Genomic DNA, 21,873 nt, shown 5'->3' with positions numbered 1-21,873 from the left:
CAAGAAGTTTAAAGGTTTCATCCCCTTTATCTTTCCAGTGTGGAAAAGGTTTGATTTTATTGAACTTAATGATCATTTTACCATTGTTCTCATTTACAGAAAGATTTCCTCGTTTTCAGAGAGGGGAAAGAAAGAAGAAAATCTTGCATTTCTATAGCGCCTTTCACGACCACCAAATGTTTCAAAGTGCTTTACAGCCAATGAAGTACTTTTGAAGTGTGGTCACTGTTGTAAATGTGGGAAACGCAGCAGCCAATTTGCGCACAGCAAGCTCCCACAAACAGCAATGAGATAATGACCGGATAATCTGTTTTTAGTGATGTTGGTTGAGGGATAAATATTGGCCCCAGGACACCGGGGAGAACTCCCCTGCTCTTCTTCGAAATAGCGCCATGGGATCTTTTACGTCCACCTGAGAGAGCAGACGGGGCCTCGGTTTAACGTCTCATCCGAAAGACGGAACAGTGAACCGTACAGACAGAAAGAAAACGTAGCAGAGATGGACAGAAAGAGAAAGAAAGGAAGAGGAAAGAATAAAGGAAAGAAAGAAACAAGAAAGAGAAGGAAAGAAGGAAAAAATAAGCAGAAAGAAGAAAGAGAAAGGGAGACTGAAGGAGAGAAAGCACGAACGAACGAACGAGCTTGCAGCTATACAGTGACTTTCACAATCTCAGGACATCACCAAAGTGTTTTATAGCCACGGAAGTAATTCTGAAGTCCCGTCGCTGCAGTTTTTTAGTCAAACATTGCACACATCAAGGTTCCAGCGATGAGATAAATGACTAATTAATCTGCTGTTAGAGGGATGAATGTTTGCCAAGGCACCAGGAGAATTTCCTCATCTTCCTCAAATAGGACCATGGGATTTTTTTTTTTTTTAAATGCCACCTGAGAGGGCAGAAGGGAACCTCTGACAGTTCCGCACGCTCAGAACTGTACTGGAGTGTTGGCCTAGATCTTGTGCTGAAGTCTCCGGAGCGGGGATCGACCCCACGACCATCTGACTGAGCCAAGCTGACTGAGGCGATGCAATTGGCACAAGGGAGGGAGAAAGTGATCAAAAAAAAGAATCAGAGAAAAGCAGAGATAGATGAGACGTTAAACCGAGGTCCCGTCTGCTCTCTCAGGTGGACGGAAAAGATCCCACGGCCACTATTTCGAAGAAGAGCGGGGGAGTTCTCCCCGGTGTCCTGGGGCCAATATTTATCCCTCAACCAACATCACTAAAAACAGATGATCTGGTCATTATCACATTGCTGTTTGTGGGAGCTTGCTGTGCGCAAACTGGCTGCAGCATTTCCCTACATTACAGCAGTGACTGCACTTCAAAAAAGTACTTCATTGGCTGTAAATTGCGTTGGGACGTCCGGTGGTCGTGAAAGGCGCTATATAAATGCAAGTCTTTCTATTTCTCTCTCTCTCTCTCTTTCTTTCGCTTTATCTTACTTTCTTTCTTTAAAATGGAGAGCGAGGACAGGACTTACTGTCAAAACATGACATGGGTAAAATTGTACGACTTAACGTTCCTGGCAGTGCCCCGGGAATACCGGGAATGTGCAGCAGGAATTCCGGCTCGGAGCACAGACCCGCGCCTGATCTCCGGTCTATTAAAATTGACTCCAACCTTGCCAGATGGTGATGGGCCGGCCGTGCACTTCCAGCACTTTCTGTCTTTATTGAAGGAATTGCATCTTGGTCCATTTTTACTTTTAAACTTGATCATGGACCAACTTTTTATTTTTATTTTTAAAAGTTAGTTAAGCAAGTTATTAAAATGTAAGCGACAGGCATCGAGATATGGATTTTCAGGGCTGTATAATGTGCAACTGTTGCTGTTAAAAAAAAAGTCCAGGTCAACACTGCACCTACCTCTGTGATTTTGCAACAACTACAAAGGGTGCATAAAAATGGTACTTTATTGAAGCTCTTTCTAATCTTTAAACGCTCGAGAATCTAACCCAGCGAGTGTTGTCTCTTGCACCCTCTGGTGGTGGAGTTTGGTATCTAGAGTTAAAGGAGAAGGCAGTTCTGTGGCGAAGTTTTTATTAATACAGTAGTGGGGGCTTATTTTCTGTGGCTTTCATTTGAAGTTAAAATCTCTGTGCTAAATTATCTGATCTTAAATGCGAGGCATAACAGGTATGGACCAGGGTCTCCCAGCGCAGTGCAAGAGGGTGGGCTGAGAAAACGGTCTCCTTGAACCACACGACTGATTTCTGGGGCATCCCAAAGAGGTAAAGAAAAGAGTTTGAATTTCTAGCGCGCCTTTCACCACCTCAGGGCGTCCCAAAGCTCGTCACAACCAATGAAGTCACTGTTGTAATATATGGGAACTCGGCAGCCAATTTGCGCACAGCAAGCTCCCACGAACAGCAATGAGATAAAATGACCAGATACAGGAAACTCTCGTTTAAACGGCACATAAATATCCGGAACTCTCTATTAACCGGCAAAATTCTCACTCCGAAAACAACACCTCAATAACCGGCAATGTTGCCGAGTCCGAGTCTCCTGCGGTGGCCGAGTTAGTCAGTGGGGGTAGTTCTCCAAACTGCCACTACTCGGCTTTTTGGCGCTGTCGGAAGTCGGAACACCTCAATAACAGGAGTCTGACTCTCCCGCGCTGCCGGCAGTCTCTTCTGATCCGCCATTTTACAGGGGTTACTGTGTGTCTCCCACGCTGCTGGTAGTCATTGCATTGCATTGCCCTCAACTGGCAGTACTGTACTTAATCAAGCATCTTCCACCATCCATTTAACACAACGTTCTGTAGGTGAGTACCCAATTACTGTATACTGCACATTTCTTGACTTTTTTAAATTTTTATTTGTTAAAAATAGCCTCGGTAGATAACCCTCTCCGTCATCCTGAATTTTTGATCAACTGGCACCATCCCGGTCCCGTCGGTGCCGGATACCAAAGAGTTTCATGTAATCTGTTTTTTTAGTGGGTGTTGGTTGAGGGATAAATATTGAACCAGGACACCGGGGAGAACTCCCCAGCTCTTCTTCGATATAGTGCCGCGGGATCTTTTACATCCACCCGAGAGAGCAGATGGGGCCTCGGTTTAACGTCTCATCTGAAAGACGACCCTCTGACAGTGCGGCACTCCCTCAGTACTGCCCCTCCGACAGTGCAGCACTCCCTCAGTACTGCCCCTCTGACAATGCAGCACTCCCTCGCTACTGCCCCTCCGACAGTGCAGCGCTCCCTCAGTACTGCCCCTCCGACAGTGCGGCGCTCCCTCAGTACTGCCCCTCCGACAGTGCGGCGCTCCCTCAGTACTGCCCCTCTGAAAGTGCGGTGCTCCCTCAGCACTGCCCCTCCGACAGTACGGCGCTCCTTCAGTACTGCCCCTCCGACAGTGCGCCGTTCCCTCAGTACTGATCCTCCAACAGTGCGGCGCTCCCTCAGTACTGCCCCTCTGACAGTGCGGCGCTCCCTCAGTACTGCCCCTCTGACAGTGCAGCGCTCCCTCAGTACTGCCCCTCTGACAGTGCAGCGCTCCCTCAGTACTGCCCCTCCGACAGTGCGGCGCTCCCTCAGTACTGTCCCTCCGACAGTGCGGCGCTCCCTCTGTACTGCCCCTCCGACAGTGCGGCGCTCCCTCAGTACTGCCCCTCTGACAGTGCGGCGCTCCCTCAGTACTGCCCCTCTGACAGTGCGGCGCTCCCTCAGTACTGCCCCTCTGACAGTGCGCCGTTCCCTCAGTACTGATCCTCCAACAGTGCGGCGCTCCCTCAGTACTGCCCCTCCGACAGTGCGGCGCTCCCTCAGTACCACCCCTCTGACAGTGCGGCGCTCCCTCAGTACCGCCCCTCTGACAGTGCGGCGCTCCCTCAGTACCGCCCCTCCGACAGTGCGGCGCTCCCTCAGTACTGCCCCTCCGACAGTGTGGCGCTCCCTCAGTACTGACCCTCCGACAGTGCGGCGCTCCCTCAGTACTGACTCTCCGACAGTGCAGCGCTCCCTCAGTACTGACCCTCCGACAGTGCGGCGCTCCCCCAGTACTGCCCCTCCGACAGTGCGGCGCTCCCTCAGCACTGCCCCTCCGACAGTGCGGCGCTCCCTCAGTACTGCCCCTCTGACAGTGCGGCGCTCCCTCAGTACTGCCCCTCCGACAGTGCGGCGCTCCCTCAGTACTGCCCCTCCGACAGTGCGGCGCTCCCTCAGCACTGCCCCTCTGACAGTGCAGCACTCCCTCAGTACTGACCCTCCGACAGTGCGGCGCTTCCTCAGCACTGCCCCTCTGACAGTGCAGCGCTCCCTCAGTACTGACCCTCCGACAGTGCGGCGCTCCCTCAGTACTGACTCTCCGACAGTGCAGCGCTCCCTCAGTACTGACCCTCCGACAGTGCGGCGCTCCCCCAGTACTGCCCCTCCGACAGTGCGGCGCTCCCTCAGCACTGCCCCTCCGACAGTGCGGCGCTCCCTCAGTACTGCCCCTCTGACAGTGCGGCGCTCCCTCAGTACTGCCCCTCCGACAGTGCGGCGCTCCCTCAGTACTGCCCCTCCGACAGTGCGGCGCTCCCTCAGCACTGCCCCTCCGACAGTACGGCGCTCCTTCAGTACTGCCCCTCCGACAGTGCGCCGTTCCCTCAGTACTGATCCTCCAACAGTGCGGCGCTCCCTCAGTACTGCCCCTCTGACAGTGCGGCGCTCCCTCAGTACTGCCCCTCTGACAGTGCAGCGCTCCCTCAGTACTGCCCCTCTGACAGTGCAGCGCTCCCTCAGTACTGCCCCTCCGACAGTGCGGCGCTCCCTCAGTACTGTCCCTCCGACAGTGCGGCGCTCCCTCTGTACTGCCCCTCCGACAGTGCGGCGCTCCCTCAGTACTGCCCCTCTGACAGTGCGGCGCTCCCTCAGTACTGCCCCTCTGACAGTGCGGCGCTCCCTCAGTACTGCCCCTCTGACAGTGCGCCGTTCCCTCAGTACTGATCCTCCAACAGTGCGGCGCTCCCTCAGTACTGCCCCTCCGACAGTGCGGCGCTCCCTCAGTACCACCCCTCTGACAGTGCGGCGCTCCCTCAGTACCGCCCCTCTGACAGTGCGGCGCTCCCTCAGTACCGCCCCTCCGACAGTGCGGCGCTCCCTCAGTACTGCCCCTCCGACAGTGTGGCGCTCCCTCAGTACTGACCCTCCGACAGTGCGGCGCTCCCTCAGTACTGACTCTCCGACAGTGCAGCGCTCCCTCAGTACTGACCCTCCGACAGTGCGGCGCTCCCCCAGTACTGCCCCTCCGACAGTGCGGCGCTCCCTCAGCACTGCCCCTCCGACAGTGCGGCGCTCCCTCAGTACTGCCCCTCTGACAGTGCGGCGCTCCCTCAGTACTGCCCCTCCGACAGTGCGGCGCTCCCTCAGTACTGCCCCTCCGACAGTGCGGCGCTCCCTCAGCACTGCCCCTCTGACAGTGCAGCACTCCCTCAGTACTGACCCTCCGACAGTGCGGCGCTTCCTCAGCACTGCCCCTCTGACAGTGCAGCGCTCCCTCAGTACTGACCCTCCGACAGTGCGGCGCTCCCTCAGTACTGACTCTCCGACAGTGCAGCGCTCCCTCAGTACTGACCCTCCGACAGTGCGGCGCTCCCCCAGTACTGCCCCTCCGACAGTGCGGCGCTCCCTCAGCACTGCCCCTCCGACAGTGCGGCGCTCCCTCAGTACTGCCCCTCTGACAGTGCGGCGCTCCCTCAGTACTGCCCCTCCGACAGTGCGGCGCTCCCTCAGTACTGCCCCTCCGACAGTGCGGCGCTCCCTCAGCACTGCCCCTCTGACAGTGCAGCACTCCCTCAGTACTGACCCTCCGACAGTGCGGCGCTTCCTCAGCACTGCCCCTCTGACAGTGCAGCGCTCCCTCAGTACTGACCCTCCGACAGTGCGGCGCTCCCCCAGTACTGCACTGGGAGTGTCAACCTTGATTTTAGTGCTCAAGTCTCTGGAGTGGGACTTGAACCCACAACCTCCTGACTCAGAGGCGAGGGTGTTGCCCACTGAACCACAGCCAACACCTCAGCTGGTGTGTTGGGAACGTAGGATGTGTAAGAGAGGGGAGTTCATATGAGCAATGACCATAGTGACAGCGATAAAACTGAACTAAGCGAGGTTTATATCTCAGGTTTACAGTGTATGGCTACATAACAACAGTCAATGCACTTCAAAACAACTCAGAAACCTTCAAATCCATTTTTAGTCAATGAAAGATCCATTATTCCTCAGATTCTAACTGCTACTCAAGTTTCCGGCCTCACCATTTCATCCTCACAGTCATTATCTTCCGTTGCTTCGCCCTGTTCTAGCTCGTCGCCGTCAACTTCCTCTCCTTCGCAGGGCTCCTCCGTGACCGTTTCTGCGGTTTCTGAAGCGGAGTCTCCGTGGGAGAGCTCAGTCCGACCCTCGTCTACTTTCTTCCTTGTCTCTGTGGAATAGATCCATCAAAGGGAACTTTTAAAAACAAAAAGAGAGAACTTGCTTTTATACAGCGCGGTTATCCTCAGGACCCCCCCAAAACGCATCACAGCCCATGTCATCACAGCCCATGTCATCACAGCCCATGTCATCACTGCTGTTTTGTGGGCAAACACGGGCAGCTAACTTGCGCACAGCAAGATTTCACAAACGTCAGTGGGATGAATGAACAGATAGTCTGTTCTGGTGGTGCTGGTTGAAGGATGAGTGCTGGCCAGGACACCGGGAGAACTCGCTTGTTCTTCTTTGACGAGTATCATGGGATCTTTTACATCCACCTGAACCGGCAGACGGGGCCTCGGTTTTATGTCTCATTGTTAGAATATCGATATGTTTTTACTTCCAACAAAGACAGAACAGTAATGTCGACAGAATTGGTTTAAATCGTGTTTTCGAAAAGCCTGTCTTTTCCCCTCAATGATGCTGATTACATTGGAGAAGGTTGAATTTCAGGACTGAGGATATTGTACGGTAAAGATAGGCACATATAAAGAAATAAGATAGGTGGAGAAATATTGAGCTTAAGGAATTATTAAGATTGAAACACATAAGCTTTTAAAGCACAATCTTAGAAGTGTAAGAGCAGGAGTTTGCTGATACATCAAAGTTTGTTTACCACAAAGCTATGGCTCGGGGAAAGAAATGGTAGGAAGTATGGAAGTAGGAAGCACGGTGGCATAGTGGTTAGCACTGTTGCCTCACAGCGCCAGAGACCCGGGTTCGAATCCGGCCTCAGGCGACTGTCTGTGTGGAGTTTGCACATTCTCCCTGTGTTTGCGTGGGTTTCCTCCGGGTGCTCCGGTTTCCTCCCACAGTCCAAAGATGTGCGGGTTAGGTTGATTGGCTATGATAAATTGACCCTTAGTGTTAGGGGGATTAAATACGTGGGGTTACAGGGATAGGGTGGGACATGTGTTTGTGTAGGGGTTACGGGGATCGGGTGGGATATGTGTCGGTGCAGGCTCGATGGGCCGAAATGGCCTCTATCTGCACTGTGGGGTTTCTGTGATTCTGTGAGGAAGAAATGGTAGGGCCTGATAATCTACATTCTAGGGTACTTAAGGAATTGGCCCTAGAAATAGTAGATGCATTGCTGATCATCTTCCAACATTCGATGGAATCTGGAACAGTACCCATGGATTGGAGGGTAGCTAATGTTACCCCACTATTCAAAAAAGGTGGTAGAGAGAAAATGGGGAATTACAGACCGGTAAGCCTGACATTGGTAGTGGGGAAAATGCTAGAGTCCATTATAAAAGATGTAATAGCAGAGCACTTGGAAAACAGTGACAGGATCGGACAAAGTCAACATGGATTTACAAAAGGTAAATCGTGCTTGACTAATCTACTGGAATTTTTTGAGGATGTAACTAGTAAAATAGATAAGGGAGAACCAGTGGATGTGGTGTATTTGGACTTTCAGAAGGCTTTCGATAAGGTCCCACATAAGAGATTAGCGTGTAAAGTTAAGGCACATGGGATTGGGGGCAAGGTATTGACTTGGATAGAGAACTGGCTGGCAGATAGAAAGCAAAGAGTTGGGAAAAACGGCTCTTTTTCCGAGTGGCAGGCAGTGACTAGTGGGATACCGCAGGGATCGGTCCTTGGATCCCAGCTATTCACAATATATATTAATGATCTAGACAAGGGAACTAGATGTAATATCTCCAAATTTGCAGACGACACAAAGCTGGGTGGGCGTGTGTGCTGTGAGGAGGATGCCGAGAAACTACAGGATGATTTGGACAGGTTGGGTGATTGGGCAGAAGCATGGCAGATGCAATATAACGTGGATAAATGTGAGGTTATCCACTTTGGTGGCAAAAACAGGAAGGCAGATTATTATCTGAATGGCAATAGATTGGGAGAAGGGGAAGTGCAATGAGACCTGGGTGTCCTTGTGCACCAGTCGCTGAAGGTAAGCATGCAGGTGCAGCAGGCGGTTAAGAAGGCAAATGGTATGTTGGCCTTCATAGCGAGAGGGTTTGAGTACAGGAACAAGGATGCCTTGCTGCAGTTGTACAGGGCCTTGGTGAGACCACATCTTGAGTATTGTGTGCAGTTTTGGTCACCTTATCTGAGGAAGGATGTTCTTGCCATGGAAGGAGTTCAGTGAAGATTCACCAGGCTGATACCTGGGATGGCAGGAATGACATATGAGGAGAGATTGGGACAATTGGGCTTGTACTCGCTGGAGTTTAGAAGAATGAGAGGGGATCTCATTGAAACTTATAAAATTCTGACAGGACTGGGCAGACTAGATGCAGGAAGGATGTTCCCGATGGTCAGGGAGTCCAGAACCAGGGGTCACAGTCTAAGGATAAGGGGCAGGCCTTTTAGGACAGAAATTAGGTGGAATTTCTTCATCCAGAGAGTGGTGAACCTATGGAATTCTCTACCACAGAAGGCAGTAGAGGCCAATACATTAAATATATTCAAGAAGGAGTTGGATATATTTCTTAAGGCTAAAGGGATCAAGGGGTATGGGGAGAAAGCAGGGACCGGGTACTGAGCTTGGATGATTGGCCATGATCGCATTGAATGGCGGAGCAGGCTCGAGGGGCCCAATGGCCTACTCCTGCTCCTATCTTCTATGTTTCTATATTTACTGCCCTGATCGCAGTAAATATAGAAATGGTGTGAAAAGGCATGGCGTCTCTTAACTCTGTTTGGCAATCAGTTTGAACAACTGGATGGTCATAAAACATCAGGTAGTGTTGCATCCAGCAGAAAGCAGAGCATACAGAAAATGGTATAAAGTATAAACAGTGTCTTTATTTCGTTAGAAAGGGGCCCCTTGCTCCTTTGAGACCCAATGTTGCGAACAGGCTTCGAGAAGCCATCTTCACGATTCCTCATTAAAATCGACACACTTAAGTGTCAGACATGAGGCTAATATGTGCGACTCTGTGTGGGTCTTTAGGGTGTTTAATATGAATGGTTTGTCAATAATAGATGATAGAATAATAGATAATAGAATTATCAGGCATATTACTGTCTTTAGATTTATGACTCTGTTTAAAGGGTAAAGGACTCATCTGCCCCACAATACTGCACTGAAGTGTCAGCCTGGGTTATGGGATCAAGTCCCAGGACGGGAGTTGAAATACAATTGCCCAATCCTACCTTAATTTGGACCCTTGTAGTTGCTGTCGAGCGGATCCCATCAGCCCGGGCTGGGTTCAAAGCCAGGTCACGGAGGTGGAAGGACAACGGCCACTGGCCGGGATTGCGTTTGTTTTGCTCACCTGTATGGCCCACTTTCTCCCTTGCGATCTCCTCCAGCCTCCCGAGGAGGGAGTCGATGTTGGATTTAATCTGCGTGAGCTCTAGTTTAATCCGCTGCAGTTCATTTGATTTGACTGTAAAGACAGAGAGGGGCAGAGGTTGAGTGTAAACTCCTGAGGAGATGACCACCAACGGAACTCGCTCCACTCCCACCAAAAGAATTTGCTGTTCCAAATGTTTTTTTTTACAGCTTTGCTGCTCTACAGTTTAATTTTTTTTTGCTCCAACACGTAGATGGGAACTAATGAAGACTAGAATAGTTTTCCCTGTGACGTAATAAAACTCACTACGCACTTGGTTTGAGCGTAAAGCAAGGCTTTAATCAACTTGTTTCAGAACATGGAAGTCTAGTTGTATTTCACTAGTTCCTTGTCTTACAAAATGTCCCTGGCCAAGCTGGGGCCCAGGCCCGAGTATTTATACTCCTTGGACGTCGCCACCAGCTGGCCGTCCAGCGTTATTTCAGGAGTAGTTTTTTGATGAGATTTATAATACCCTGCTGCTATCTGTTCTGGACACATTCTTGACTGTGCTTTACCAAATAATTTCCCCCCTCTCCTCCGCCGCCGCTCAGTTTTTTTCTCTTTATGGTCTCCCAGGACCTTGCGCCAATCAAAGGCCCCACCCTCCTCCCATCATAAAACGGTGAGGTGCCTTTATGAGGATCTCCTGGTCCGCGCTGGATGCCCTTCAACAAGCTGGTTTGACAGCGCTCCTACTGTCCATCCATCATGCTCTGCCCGAGTGTTGCCAACTCTGGTTAGACGTATTCCTGGAGGATTCATCACATGACCGCCTGCCTCCAACTGCCCCGCCCCCACTCTCCCGCCATTGGTCGCCCATCCTTGCGGCGTCCCTACTTCCCCCCGGCCAATCGGAAAACGAACAGACTCTTCGTTACCTGATTGGATGATTCTTGACTCTCAGTCAAACAGCCTCTTTCCCCTTACCCCCATCTCCAAATATTTTTATAACTAAAAAGCCAACATGAAACGAAGACACGCAATTTCTTTTTAACGCACCGATGATTTTTCTCCCTGGTTTACTCGCACCAGCATCCTGGAGGTTAAGCCCAATTCCTGGAGACTCCAGGTCAATTCTGGAGGGTTGGCGGCCCTCAGGGCCGTGCCCAACTCAAGCCAGGCACACGAGATTCTTGGGCAACTTACTGGGGAACTTGCTGCTTTTCCGTTGCCTTCCTCGCGGTGTTTATCTGCAGAGTGCCTTCTCTTAGGTGGTCTGTAACTAAGGCTAAAGAGCCCCCACCAACCCTTTACGATGGGAGGGCCACCCGCACCCATCGGACACAAGTGCCCCCACTGGACGTGAACCCAGTATTCAGAGCGAGTGCTCCAGTCTCCACTCACCGGGGCTGTGTGGAGTGGGGCTCGAACCCAACCCTCCTGACTCAGAGGCGGGAACACTACCCCGAGCCAATGGTCACTCCATCCAGACACAAGCCCTTTGTTGGCTGTCAACCCAGTATTTAGAGGCCATATTCTGGTCTCCACTCATACTGAACCAACAACAACAGCAACTTGCATTTATATAAGAACATAAGAAATAGGAGCAGGAGGAGGCCATTCGGCCCTTCGAGCCTGCTCCGCCATTCAATGAGATCATGGCTGATCTTCTGCCTCAACTCCATTCACTGGCCCTATCGCCATATCCCTTGATGCCCTTACTAGTCAGAAATCTATCGACTTCTGTTTTGAATATACCCAATGACTGAGCCTCCACAGCCCTCTGGGGTAGAGAATTCCAAAGATTCACCACCCTCTGTGTGAAGAAATTTCTTCTCATCTCAGTCCTGAATGGCCTACCCTTTATCCTGAGGTGGTGGCCCCTATTTCTAGACTCCCCAGCCAAGGGACACATTCTCCCAGCATCCACCCTATCAAGCCCTGTGATAATTTTGTATGCTTCAATGAGATCCCCTCTCATTCTTCTGAATTCAAGAGAATACAGGCCTAGTTTACTCAATCTCTTGCACCTTTAATGTAGTAAAACGTCCCAAGGCGCTTCACAGGGGCGATTATCAATCAAAATGTGACACATAAGAAGATGTTAGGACAGATGATCAAAAGCGGATGGCGGGGGAGTCCAGAACCAGGGGTCACAGTCTAAGGATAAGGGGTAAGCCATTTAGGACAGAGATGAGGAGGAATTTCTTCACCCAGAGAGTGGTGAACCTGTGGAATTCTCTACCACACAAGGCAGTTGAGGCCAATTCATTAAATTTATTCAAGAGTTAGATATATTTCTTAGGGCTAAAGGGATCAAGGGATATGGGGAGAAAGCAGGGACAGGGTACTGAATTTGGATGATCAGCCTTGATCTCATTAAATGGCAGAACACGCTCGAGGGGCCGAATGGCCTACTCCTGCTCCTATCTTCTATGTTTCTATGCTTGGTCAAAGAGGTAGGTTTTAAGGAGCGTCTTAAAGGAAGGAAGAGAGGTAGCGAGTCGGAGAGGTTTAGGGAGGAAACTCTACAGCTTAGGGCCAGTGAAAACATGGCCGTCAATGGTGGAGCGATTAAAATCGGGGATGCTCAAGTGGCCAGAATTAGAGGAGCGCTGAGATCTCGGAGAGTTGTGGGGCTGGAGGAGGTTACGGAGATGGGGAGGGAGCAAGGCCATGGTGGGGTTTGAAAACAAGGATGAGCATTTTATAATCGAGGTGTTGCTGGTTCGAGAGCCAATGTAGGTCAGCGAGCACAGGGGTGATGGGCGAAAGGGACTTGGTGCGCAGCCATTACTGGGTGGTACTTGGCCTGGTTGTAATGAATCAGAACGATATATACTTGCATTGGAGGCAGTTCAGAGACGATTCACGAGGTTGATTCCAGAGATGAAGGGGTTGTCTTATAAAGAAAGGTTGAGCAGGTTGGGCCTATACTCATTGGAGTTTAGAAGAATGAGAGGTGATCTTATTGAAGCATATAAGATTCTGAGGGGGCTCGACAGGGTAGATGCAGGGAGGATGTTTCCCCTCGTGGGGAAATCTAGAACTCGGGGGCACAGTTTCAGAATAAAGGGTCGCCCTTTTAAAACAGAGATGAGGAGGAATTTCTTCTCTCAGAGGGTCGTAAATCTTTGGAATTCTCTTCCCTAGAGAGCTGTGGAGGCTGGGTCATTGAATATATTTAAGGCGGAGATAGACAGATATTTGAGCTACAGGGGAGTCGAGGGCTATGGAGAATGGGCAGGGAAGTGGAGTTGAGGCCAAGATCAGATCAGCCATGATCTTATTGAATGCTCGAGGGGTCAAATGGCCGACTCCTGCTCCGACGTCTTATGTTCTTGTGGTAGAATTCAAACATGGGGTTAAAAAGTTTTGGGTGATACTGATGCTGGAGTGAGTTTCGGATGATGTAACCGTATACCGAAACCGGATTGGTCGAGGTGCTGATGAGATGCCCAAAGCACGAGGCTACCGATCAGATGAATTCGGGGCAGATGGTGAGATTACGATCGCCACACAATCGTCAGGCGAGTTTGTGTATTAATTAAGTGGGTTTGCGTGCAATTGAGTAAAGTGAACAAAACAAGAATCAGAGAATGGTGCAGCACAGAAGGAGGCCATTCGGCCCATCGAGTCTGCGCCGGCTCTTTTAAAGAGTAATCCAGTTTTTAAAAAAATATTTGTTCACGGGATGTGGGTGTCGCTGGCAAGGCCGGCATTTATTGCCATCCCTAATTGCCACTTGAGAAGGTGGTGGTGAGCCGCCTTCTTGAACTGTAGAGGGGCAGTTAAGAGTTGACCACATTGCTGTGGGTTTGGAGTCATTTATAGGCCAGACCGGGTAAGGACAGTAGATTTCCTTCCCTAAAGGACATTAGCGAACCAGAAGTGTTTTATACAACAATCTGGTAGTATACATGGTCACCATTACTGATACTAGCTTTTTATTCCAGATTTATTTAATTAACTGAATTTAAATTCCCCAGTTGTCATGGTAAGATTCTGAACTCACGATCTCCGGATCATTAATACAGGCCTCTGGATTACTAGCCCAGTAACAGAACCGCTACGCTACCATTCCGCATTGTCAGTCCCACTCCCCCGCTCTTTCCCCATATCCCTGCAATTTTTTCTCCTTCAAGTATTTACCCAATTCCCTTTTGAAGGCTACTATTGAATCTGTATCCACCGCCCTATCAGGCAGCGCGTTCCAGATCCTAACCACTCGTTGCTTAAAACAGTTTTTCCTCATGTCGCCTCTGGTTCTTTTGCCAATCACCTTAAATCTGTGTCCTCTGGTTAGCGACCCTCAGCCATTGGAGACAGTTTCTCCTTATTTACTCTTATCTAAACCTCTATCAAATCTCCTCTTAGCCTTCTCTGCTGTAAGCAGCTGATGGTGGAGCCACTGAACCTGGACCACAGGGAGAACAAACCACACGGCAGCAAGAGACAGAACATATAAACCGGGAGAAAGATAGAGCTCGTGGTAGAGAATCGAAGGAGGAGGCAGGGAGTTGTGTTTCTACCCAGGGGGGGTAGAGAATACCGGTTTGCTTAATCCTCTGTACTGCTCGTAAATGACTGCATTTTACTTATTCCCTATCACTAAAGTCATCGCACAAATGATATGGAGTCTCCCTCGGATGCTTGCACAGTTGAAAGGATGGCTTGCTTGCAACAGCCCACGGTTAATGCCAGTTGAGCAAAGTCTGACCAGCTAAACCCAACTCAGATTAGGCATAAGAAGCCTCTTCCCTGCCCCTCCACACCCACCACCCCCCCCCCCCCGCCTACCCCTCTGTGATCACGTAAGAAACCTTCCCTTTGTGTTATGCGCCGAGCCATAGGCAGCAGCTGCCCAGTCTGATCCCCGCAGTATAACGCGGAGAGGGACGATTTGTCCTCTTGCCTCCTTTAAGTTGTGAAAGCGGAACGTTCTCCATCTGTCGTTCCGAGCTGGAACGCGTCAGAATAGATTGGAGTTTGCTGCCTAAACCCTTTACTGTACAGACCAACCAATCGAGCCCAAGGATGGTCCATGTTGCAGACAGGAAACTGACTGGGAGCCAGTGTAGGTCAGCGAGCACAGGGGGTGATGGGCGAACGGGACTTGGTGCGAGTTAGGACACGGGCAGCAGAGTTTTGGATGACCTCAAGCTTACGTAGGGTGGAATGTGGGAGGCCAGCCAGGAGTGTGTTGGAATAGTCAAGTCTAGAGGTAACAAAAGCATGGATGAGGGTTTCAGCAACGGATGAGCTGAGGCAAGGGCGGAGACGGGCGATGTTACGGAGGTGGAAGTAGGCGGTCTTAGTTATGCTGTGGATATGTGGTTGGAAGCTCATTTCAGGGTCAAATATGACACCAAGGTTGCGAACAGTGTGGTTCAGCCTCAGGCAGATGTTAGGGAGAGGGATGGAGTCGGCGGCTAGGGAACGGAGTTTGTGGCGGGGACCAAAGACAATGGCTTCGGTCTTCCCAGTATTTAGTTGGAGGAAATATCTGCTCATCCTCTGACAAGCAGTCTGACAATTTAGAGACGGAGGAGGGGTCGGGAGAGGTGGTGGTGTGGTACAGCTGGGTGTCGGCAGCGTACATGTGGAAACTGATGCCGTGTTTAGATGAAGAGGGACGGGAGGAGGCTCGTGTGGAGCAGAAACACCAGCATGCACCTGTCGGGCCGAGCGGCCTGTGTCTGGGCTGTAGTCTCTCTGTCACTCACGTTTTAATTTTGCGGCGTTTTTTGCCACGGCTGTGGAGCGCGCCATTAATTTCAGGGGGATCCCAGACTTCCCTCTGCGTAGCACGGGTACGATCACTCGAGGACGTTTCACCGGAATGGCCCTGGGAATCAGCGAGGGCCGACTCGAATACTCGTGCATTCTGGAGGAGAGAGAGAGAGAGAGCAACTGAAGAATGAGGTCCGCTCGGATTCACACAGCAAGTCCCGCCCGACGCCAATGGTGTAACGCAACACTGCGTCCTCCAGAGAATCGCGGCACAAATCTGGAGGAGGAGAGCGATAGGCTTCAGGAGGACGTAGACAGGCTGGTGGAATGGGCGGACACGTGGCAGATGAAATTTAACGCAGAGAAGTGTGAAGTGATTGATTCTGGTAGGAAGAATGAGGAGAGGCGATATAAACTAAAGGGTCCAATCCTAAACAGGGTGAAGGATCAGGGAGACCTGGGGGTGTAGGTACACAAGTCTCTGAAGGTGACCGGACAAGTTGAAAAGGCTGTTTAAAAAAAAGCATACGGGATTCTGAGCTTTATAAACAGAGGAATAGAGTATAAAAGCACAGCTAAACCTTTATAAAACACTGGTTCGGCCTCAGCTGGAGTATTGTGTCACACACATGTGAAGGGTCTGGAGAGGGTGCAGAGGAGATTTACTAGAATGGTATCAGGGATGAGGGAATAGAGTTATGTGGAGAGAAAGAAAGACATGCATTTTTACAGCGCCTTTCACAACCTCAGGACATCTCAAAACACTTTACAGCCAATGAAGTACTTTTTGAAGTGGAGTCACTGTTGTAATGTGGGAAACGCAGCAGCCAATCTGCGCACAGCAAGGTCCCACACACAGCAATGTCATAGTAACCAGATAATCTGTTTTAGTGATGTTGGTTGAGGGATAAATATTGGCCCAGGAAGAACTCCCCATTGAGCCATGACTGGCACTGGGGAATGGCGAAGCTGGGGTTGTTCTCCTTAGAGCAGAGAAGGTTAAGGGGAGATTTAATAGAGATGTTCAGATTTATTTGCAGTTTTGATCGAGTCGATCGGGAGAAACTGTTTCCAGGGGCAGGAGGGTCGGTAACCAGAGGACACAGATTTAAGATCATTGGTAATAGAACCAGAGGGGAGAGGAGGAGAAACCCGCAGCGGCGAGCTTCCTGGTCGCACTCACTGAGCGCTGGCAGCTTGCCTTCAATATTTAGATGAGGCTCGACCGTGAAAATGGTTCAAGCCTCTCGCTGGAGCCATTGGGTAGGCCCCGCCCACTGTCCGCTAAAAGTGTCCTTCCCCTCCTATTGCTCCTTTACAAATATTAGGAACAGGAGGAGGCCATTCAGCCCCTCGAGCCTGTTCCACCATTCAATCAGATCGCGGCTAATCTGCACCTCGACTCCATTCACTCCGCCTTTGCTCCGTATCCCTCGCTACCCTCACCCAACAAAAATCTATCGACCTCAGTCTCGAAAGCTCCAATTGTCCCCCCAGCATCCACAGCCTTTTTTGGGGGAGAGAGTTCCAGATTTCCACCACCCTTTGTGTGAAGAAGTGCTTCCGGACATCACTCCTGAACGGCCTGGCTCTAATTTTAAGGCCCCTTGTTCTGGACTCCAGAGGAAATGGTTTCTCTCTATCTACCTCATCGACTCCTTTAATCACCTCGGTTAGATCACCCCTCAACCCCTCGAAACTCGAGGGAATACGAGGCTAGTCTATGCAACCTGTCCTCACAATTTAACCCTTTATCCCCCGTATCATTCAGGTGAATCTGCTCTGCGCCCCCTCCCTTCTGGCAATACTAGCCAGATTGGGAAGTTCTGGGTTGGTGAAGTAAATTACAAACATAAAACTTATCACAAACTTATCAATCAAAAGAGTCCAGATGCTAATACTCTTCCACGTTTACTCCCTTCCCTCAAGTCACCTATTCATCCTCCCAATTTTCCATACATCCCCAACTCTTGTAAACTAAGTTTCCACCTCCCCTAGTATTGAGTATCTAGGGTTAGGGGGTGATCTAATTGAGGTGTTTAAAGGAGTTGATGGGATAGAGAGCGAAAAACTATTTCCTCTGGTGGGGGGAGTCCAGAACAAGGAATCATAACTTTAAAATTAGAGGCAGGCCATTCAGGGGTGATGTCACAAAGGGTAGCGGAAATCTGGAACTCTCTCCCCCAAAAAGCTGTTGTAGGAGTCGATGGAAAATGTCAAAACTGAGATTGACAGATTTTTGTTAGGCAAGGGGATTAAGGGTTACGGCGGGTGGGTGAAGTTAAGATACAAATCAACCATGATCTAACTGAGTGGCGGAATAGGCTCGAGGGACTGAATGGCCTCCTCCTGTTCCTGTGTTCTTAAATGGCCATCAAGCAGTTCAGGGGCCAAGATAGTGATGCCGGTAGGCTTTTTGGCCATGGGTGGCGGTCACGGATGAACCAATTCTTTCTCCTCACTCCCCCCGCCCCCCGCCCCCAGGGGCAATCAGGCCATCTGAAGTGCGCTCAACTAACCCAGCACAGCCGAGAGACTGAAGTGGGACCTTTACCCGAACTGTGCAGCTCAATGGCCCAACATCCTGGGCCTTTACCCATCGGGCAATTTACTATCAAAGGGAAAGAAACGGCAAGATTAAGAAAAAAGAGGGTATTATGTCCGTGTATGATTGAGACACGGACAGCAGGAGTTGAACAAAACAAGTCTTTACTGAATGGAGACAAGTGGGAAACTGAAACTACAGAAGATCGCTAGCGCCTTTTATACAGGTGTGGTCACTGCCGGTACTGCAGTCTGAGACCAGTTATTCCCTTAAAGGTACATACACAACAATTCCTCCCCTTTTAGATAAACAGTACATAACATTCATTTAACAACTAAATGATAACTAATTACAAGGTACATACACAACAGAGGGGAGGAAAAAATGTAAGAAACAGAAAATGGAGCACCATCAAAGAGAAACTGACAAGAAGAGATCTTCAGCAGAATCGTTTATAAAGCTCTGTACTTCATGATACATATTCACTCATATTAAATGGAAACAGATAGAAGCACCAAAGTCCTGAGGTGACCTTCAGGGGCTTTTTATGTTGTGTCTGAAGATTTCACACCCACTTTCTCAAAATCCTGATAATAATCATCTTGATGTCTTCCCAGGAGCTTTGGCCTAACGAGATCAATCTGTTTGACTTCCAACCGGATGCTTATCAAGATGGTGGATCCCAACCAAACTTTCAGGACCTTCTACACAAAGGAGAATGGAGTAAAACGGCGGGGGAATGAATTGCATCCAAACTAGCAATAGTACTCGTTACCAGTCTTGGACTTTTGTAAACCCGAGTGAAGCAAATCAGCACCGAAATCAACCCCCTAAAATATCTCATTTTAAATCATAAATCGAACAGGGTGAGAGGGGAAGCCTCCTGCCCCTGCACCCGGGCCCACGGAGCAATAGGCTATGGCAGACTGACTCCCATCAAAAGCAGCAAGGCTGAGTCCATTAATCCTCTCAAAGTGAGTTGAAAATGGGTTTGCAGGTATAGGCAGGGGTGGGGATGATCAAATAGGACACAGTATGGTTGGGTTGAGGGACAGGAATGTTTGTTCTGAAGGTCAGCAGACCAAAGTTGAAGAGTAGAGATATTCTTTCTTGGGATGTGGGCGTCGCTGGCAAGGCCACCCCTAGTTGCCCCCGAGAAGGTGGTGGTGAGCCGCCTTCTTGAAACCACTTAGAAGTGGTTTGGTGCAACTGAGCCGGCCCAGTTGGTGTGGGACTGCAGTCACATATAGGCCCAGACCGGGTAACGGCGGCAGGTTTCAGGCAAACTTAAGGCACATGGGATTGGGGGCAAGGTATTGACTTGGATAGAGAACTGGTTGGCGGATAGAAAGCAGAGAGTTGGAATAAACGGGTCGTTTTCCGAGTGGCAGGCAGTGACTAGTGGGGTACCGCAAGGATCGGTCCTAGGACCCCAGCTATTCACAATATATATCAATGATCTGGACGAGGGAATTGGATGTAATATCTCCAAATTTGCAGACGACACAAAGCTGGGTGGGCGTGTGTGCTGTGAGGAGGATGTTGTGAAACTCCAGTACGATTTGGACAGGTTGGGTGATTGGGCAGAAACATGGCAAATGCACGATAATGTGGATAAATGTGAGGTTATCCACTTTGGTGGCAAAAACAGGAAGGCAGATTATTATTTGAATGGCAATAGATTGGGAGAAGGGGAAGTGCAAAGAGACCTGGGTGTTCTTGTGCACCAGTCGCTGAAGGTAAGCATGCAGGTGCAGCAGGTGGTTAAGAAGGCAAATGGTATGTTGGCCTTCGTAGCAAGAGGGTTCGAGTACAGGAACAAGGATGTCTTGCTGCAGTTGTACAGGGCCTTGGTGAGACCGCACCTTGAGTATTGTGTGCAGTTTTGGTCGCCTTATCTGAGGAAGGATGTTCTTGCCATGGAAGGAGTGCAGCGAAGATTCACCAGGCTGATACCTGGGATGGCAGGAATGACGTATGAGGAGAGATTGTGTCGATTGGGCTTATACTCACTGGAGTTTAGAAGATTGAGAGGGGATCTCATCGAAACCTATAAAATTCTGTCAGGCCTGGACAGACTAGATGCAGGAAGGATGTTTCCGATGGCCGGGGAGTCCAGAACCAGGGGTCATAGTCTAAGGATAAGGGGTAAGCCATTTAGGACTGAAATGAGGAGTAATTTCTTCACCCAGAGAGTGTTGAACCCGTGGAATTCTCTACCACAGAAGGCAGTAGAGGCCAGTACATTAAATATATTCAAGAAGGAGTTGGATATATTTCTTAAAGCTAAAGGGATCACGGGGTATGGGGAGAAAGCAGGGACAGGGTACTGAATTTGGATGATCAGCCATGATCTCATTGAATGGCGGAGCAGGCTCGAGGGGCCGAATGGCCTACTCCTGCTCCTATCTTCTATGTTTCTATGTTACTATGTTTCCTTCCCTAAAGGACATTAGACATCGATGATAAGGTGAATATTGCAGCATATTTATTGGATTATCTTTGGGAATCAGGGGGACATTTGTGAAGTGCTTTGCCTCAGGAGATTAGATGAGTGGGGTCGAGCCCGTGATAAAGATGGTGGTAAAGGGTGATGGAGCAGGATTGTAGAAGAGCGCCCCCTTCTGCATCAGTGTAACATTTTCCCCTTTCCCATGCCAGCCATCTTAGAATGAAAAAGCCAATTAGCACCAATCATTGACAAGCCCGGAGCAGCTTTATGTCATGGGCCTGTGATGCGAGTGAGAATGCATTAATTAATTCCTTACAGTCTTACACACGAGACTTTCATGTCACCGGTCTGGACCGGATTTGAATCCAGATCCTAGGGGTGAATGTGCATCTAAACCAATGGGAAGTCAAAGTGGAGTCTTCAGGGGAAGGAGGGCGAGAGACCAGCGAATAACTGGACCACGGCATGCAAATGTAATTCAGGCCCCAGTTTACAGTCAGCCGTGGCTCAGTGGGTAGCACTGGGTCAGAAGGTTGTGGGTTCGAGCCCCACTCCAGAGACTTGAGCCCAAAATCCAGGCTGACACTCCAGGTGCTGCAGTACTGAGGGAGTGCTGCACTGTCGGAGGTGCTGCACTGTCGGAGGTGCTGCACTGTCGGAGGTGCTGCACTGTCAGAGGTGCCGTCTTTCAGATGAAACGTTAAACTGAAGTCCTGCCTGCCCACTCAAGTGGGTGTAAAAGTTCCCACAGCACTAGTTTGAAGAGGAGCAGGGGAGTTGTCCCTGCTGTTCTGTCCAGTATTTATCCATCAACCAATATCACTAAGGACAGATGACCTGGTCATTATCACATTGCTGTTTGTGGGAGCTTGCTGTGCGCAAATTGGCTGCTGCGTTTCCTACATTACAACAGTGACTACACTTCAAAAAGTACTTCATTGGCTGTAAATCGTTTGGGGTATCCTGAGGTCATGAAAGGCGCTATATAAATGCAAGTCTTTTCTTTAATTATTTTTATAGGGTAGACATTGATCACCCTGAATGGAAAATGGGGCAAAATGACCAAATTCATGCCATTCATCCCAAGTTGCCCGATAAATGTCCCAACGCTATGTCGGCCTCGGGTGACTTTCAGCATTCCGAGGCGGCCGCCTAAAACATACGGGGTCCCTTTAAATATGGTAATGAGAGGCCTAGCGCCTGTTTTAGGGCCCCTCTCAGAGATTGGGCTGCAGTGAGCTGAGGCTTCCCTAGCAACCGGCCCTCTACCGAAAATGTAAACTCCTCCCGGCTACAGTAGGGTGCCAACGCTCCAGGATGGTCCCGGAGAATTGAAGATTAATCTCCGGAGCACTGCTAGAAACATAGAAACATAGAAAAATAGGAGCAGGAGTGGGCCATTCGGCCCTTCGAGTCTGCTCCGCCATTCA

At 49.9% G+C, this 21,873-nt stretch overlaps 1 protein-coding gene across 1 annotated transcript in view; it reads right to left on the bottom strand.

Moving 5' to 3' along the window:
- raly (RALY heterogeneous nuclear ribonucleoprotein) overlaps positions 1 to 21,873 on the bottom strand; it is a 247,391-nt gene that overhangs the window by 27,606 nt on the left and 197,912 nt on the right. Inside the window, 3 exon segments of the mRNA XM_086005855.1 lie at positions 6,246 to 6,412; positions 9,711 to 9,824; positions 15,440 to 15,600. Of these exon segments, the coding sequence (XP_085861981.1) occupies positions 6,246 to 6,412; positions 9,711 to 9,824; positions 15,440 to 15,600 (442 nt within the window).

Source organism: Somniosus microcephalus, chromosome 13, assembly GCF_052327205.1.
Source record: "Somniosus microcephalus isolate GS21.2 chromosome 13, FLI_Smic_1.0, whole genome shotgun sequence".
NCBI lineage: Eukaryota > Metazoa > Chordata > Chondrichthyes > Squaliformes > Somniosidae > Somniosus > Somniosus microcephalus.
The sequence above is the reverse complement of the archived record's forward strand: the minus strand, read 5'-3'. Positions and strand labels throughout refer to the sequence as shown.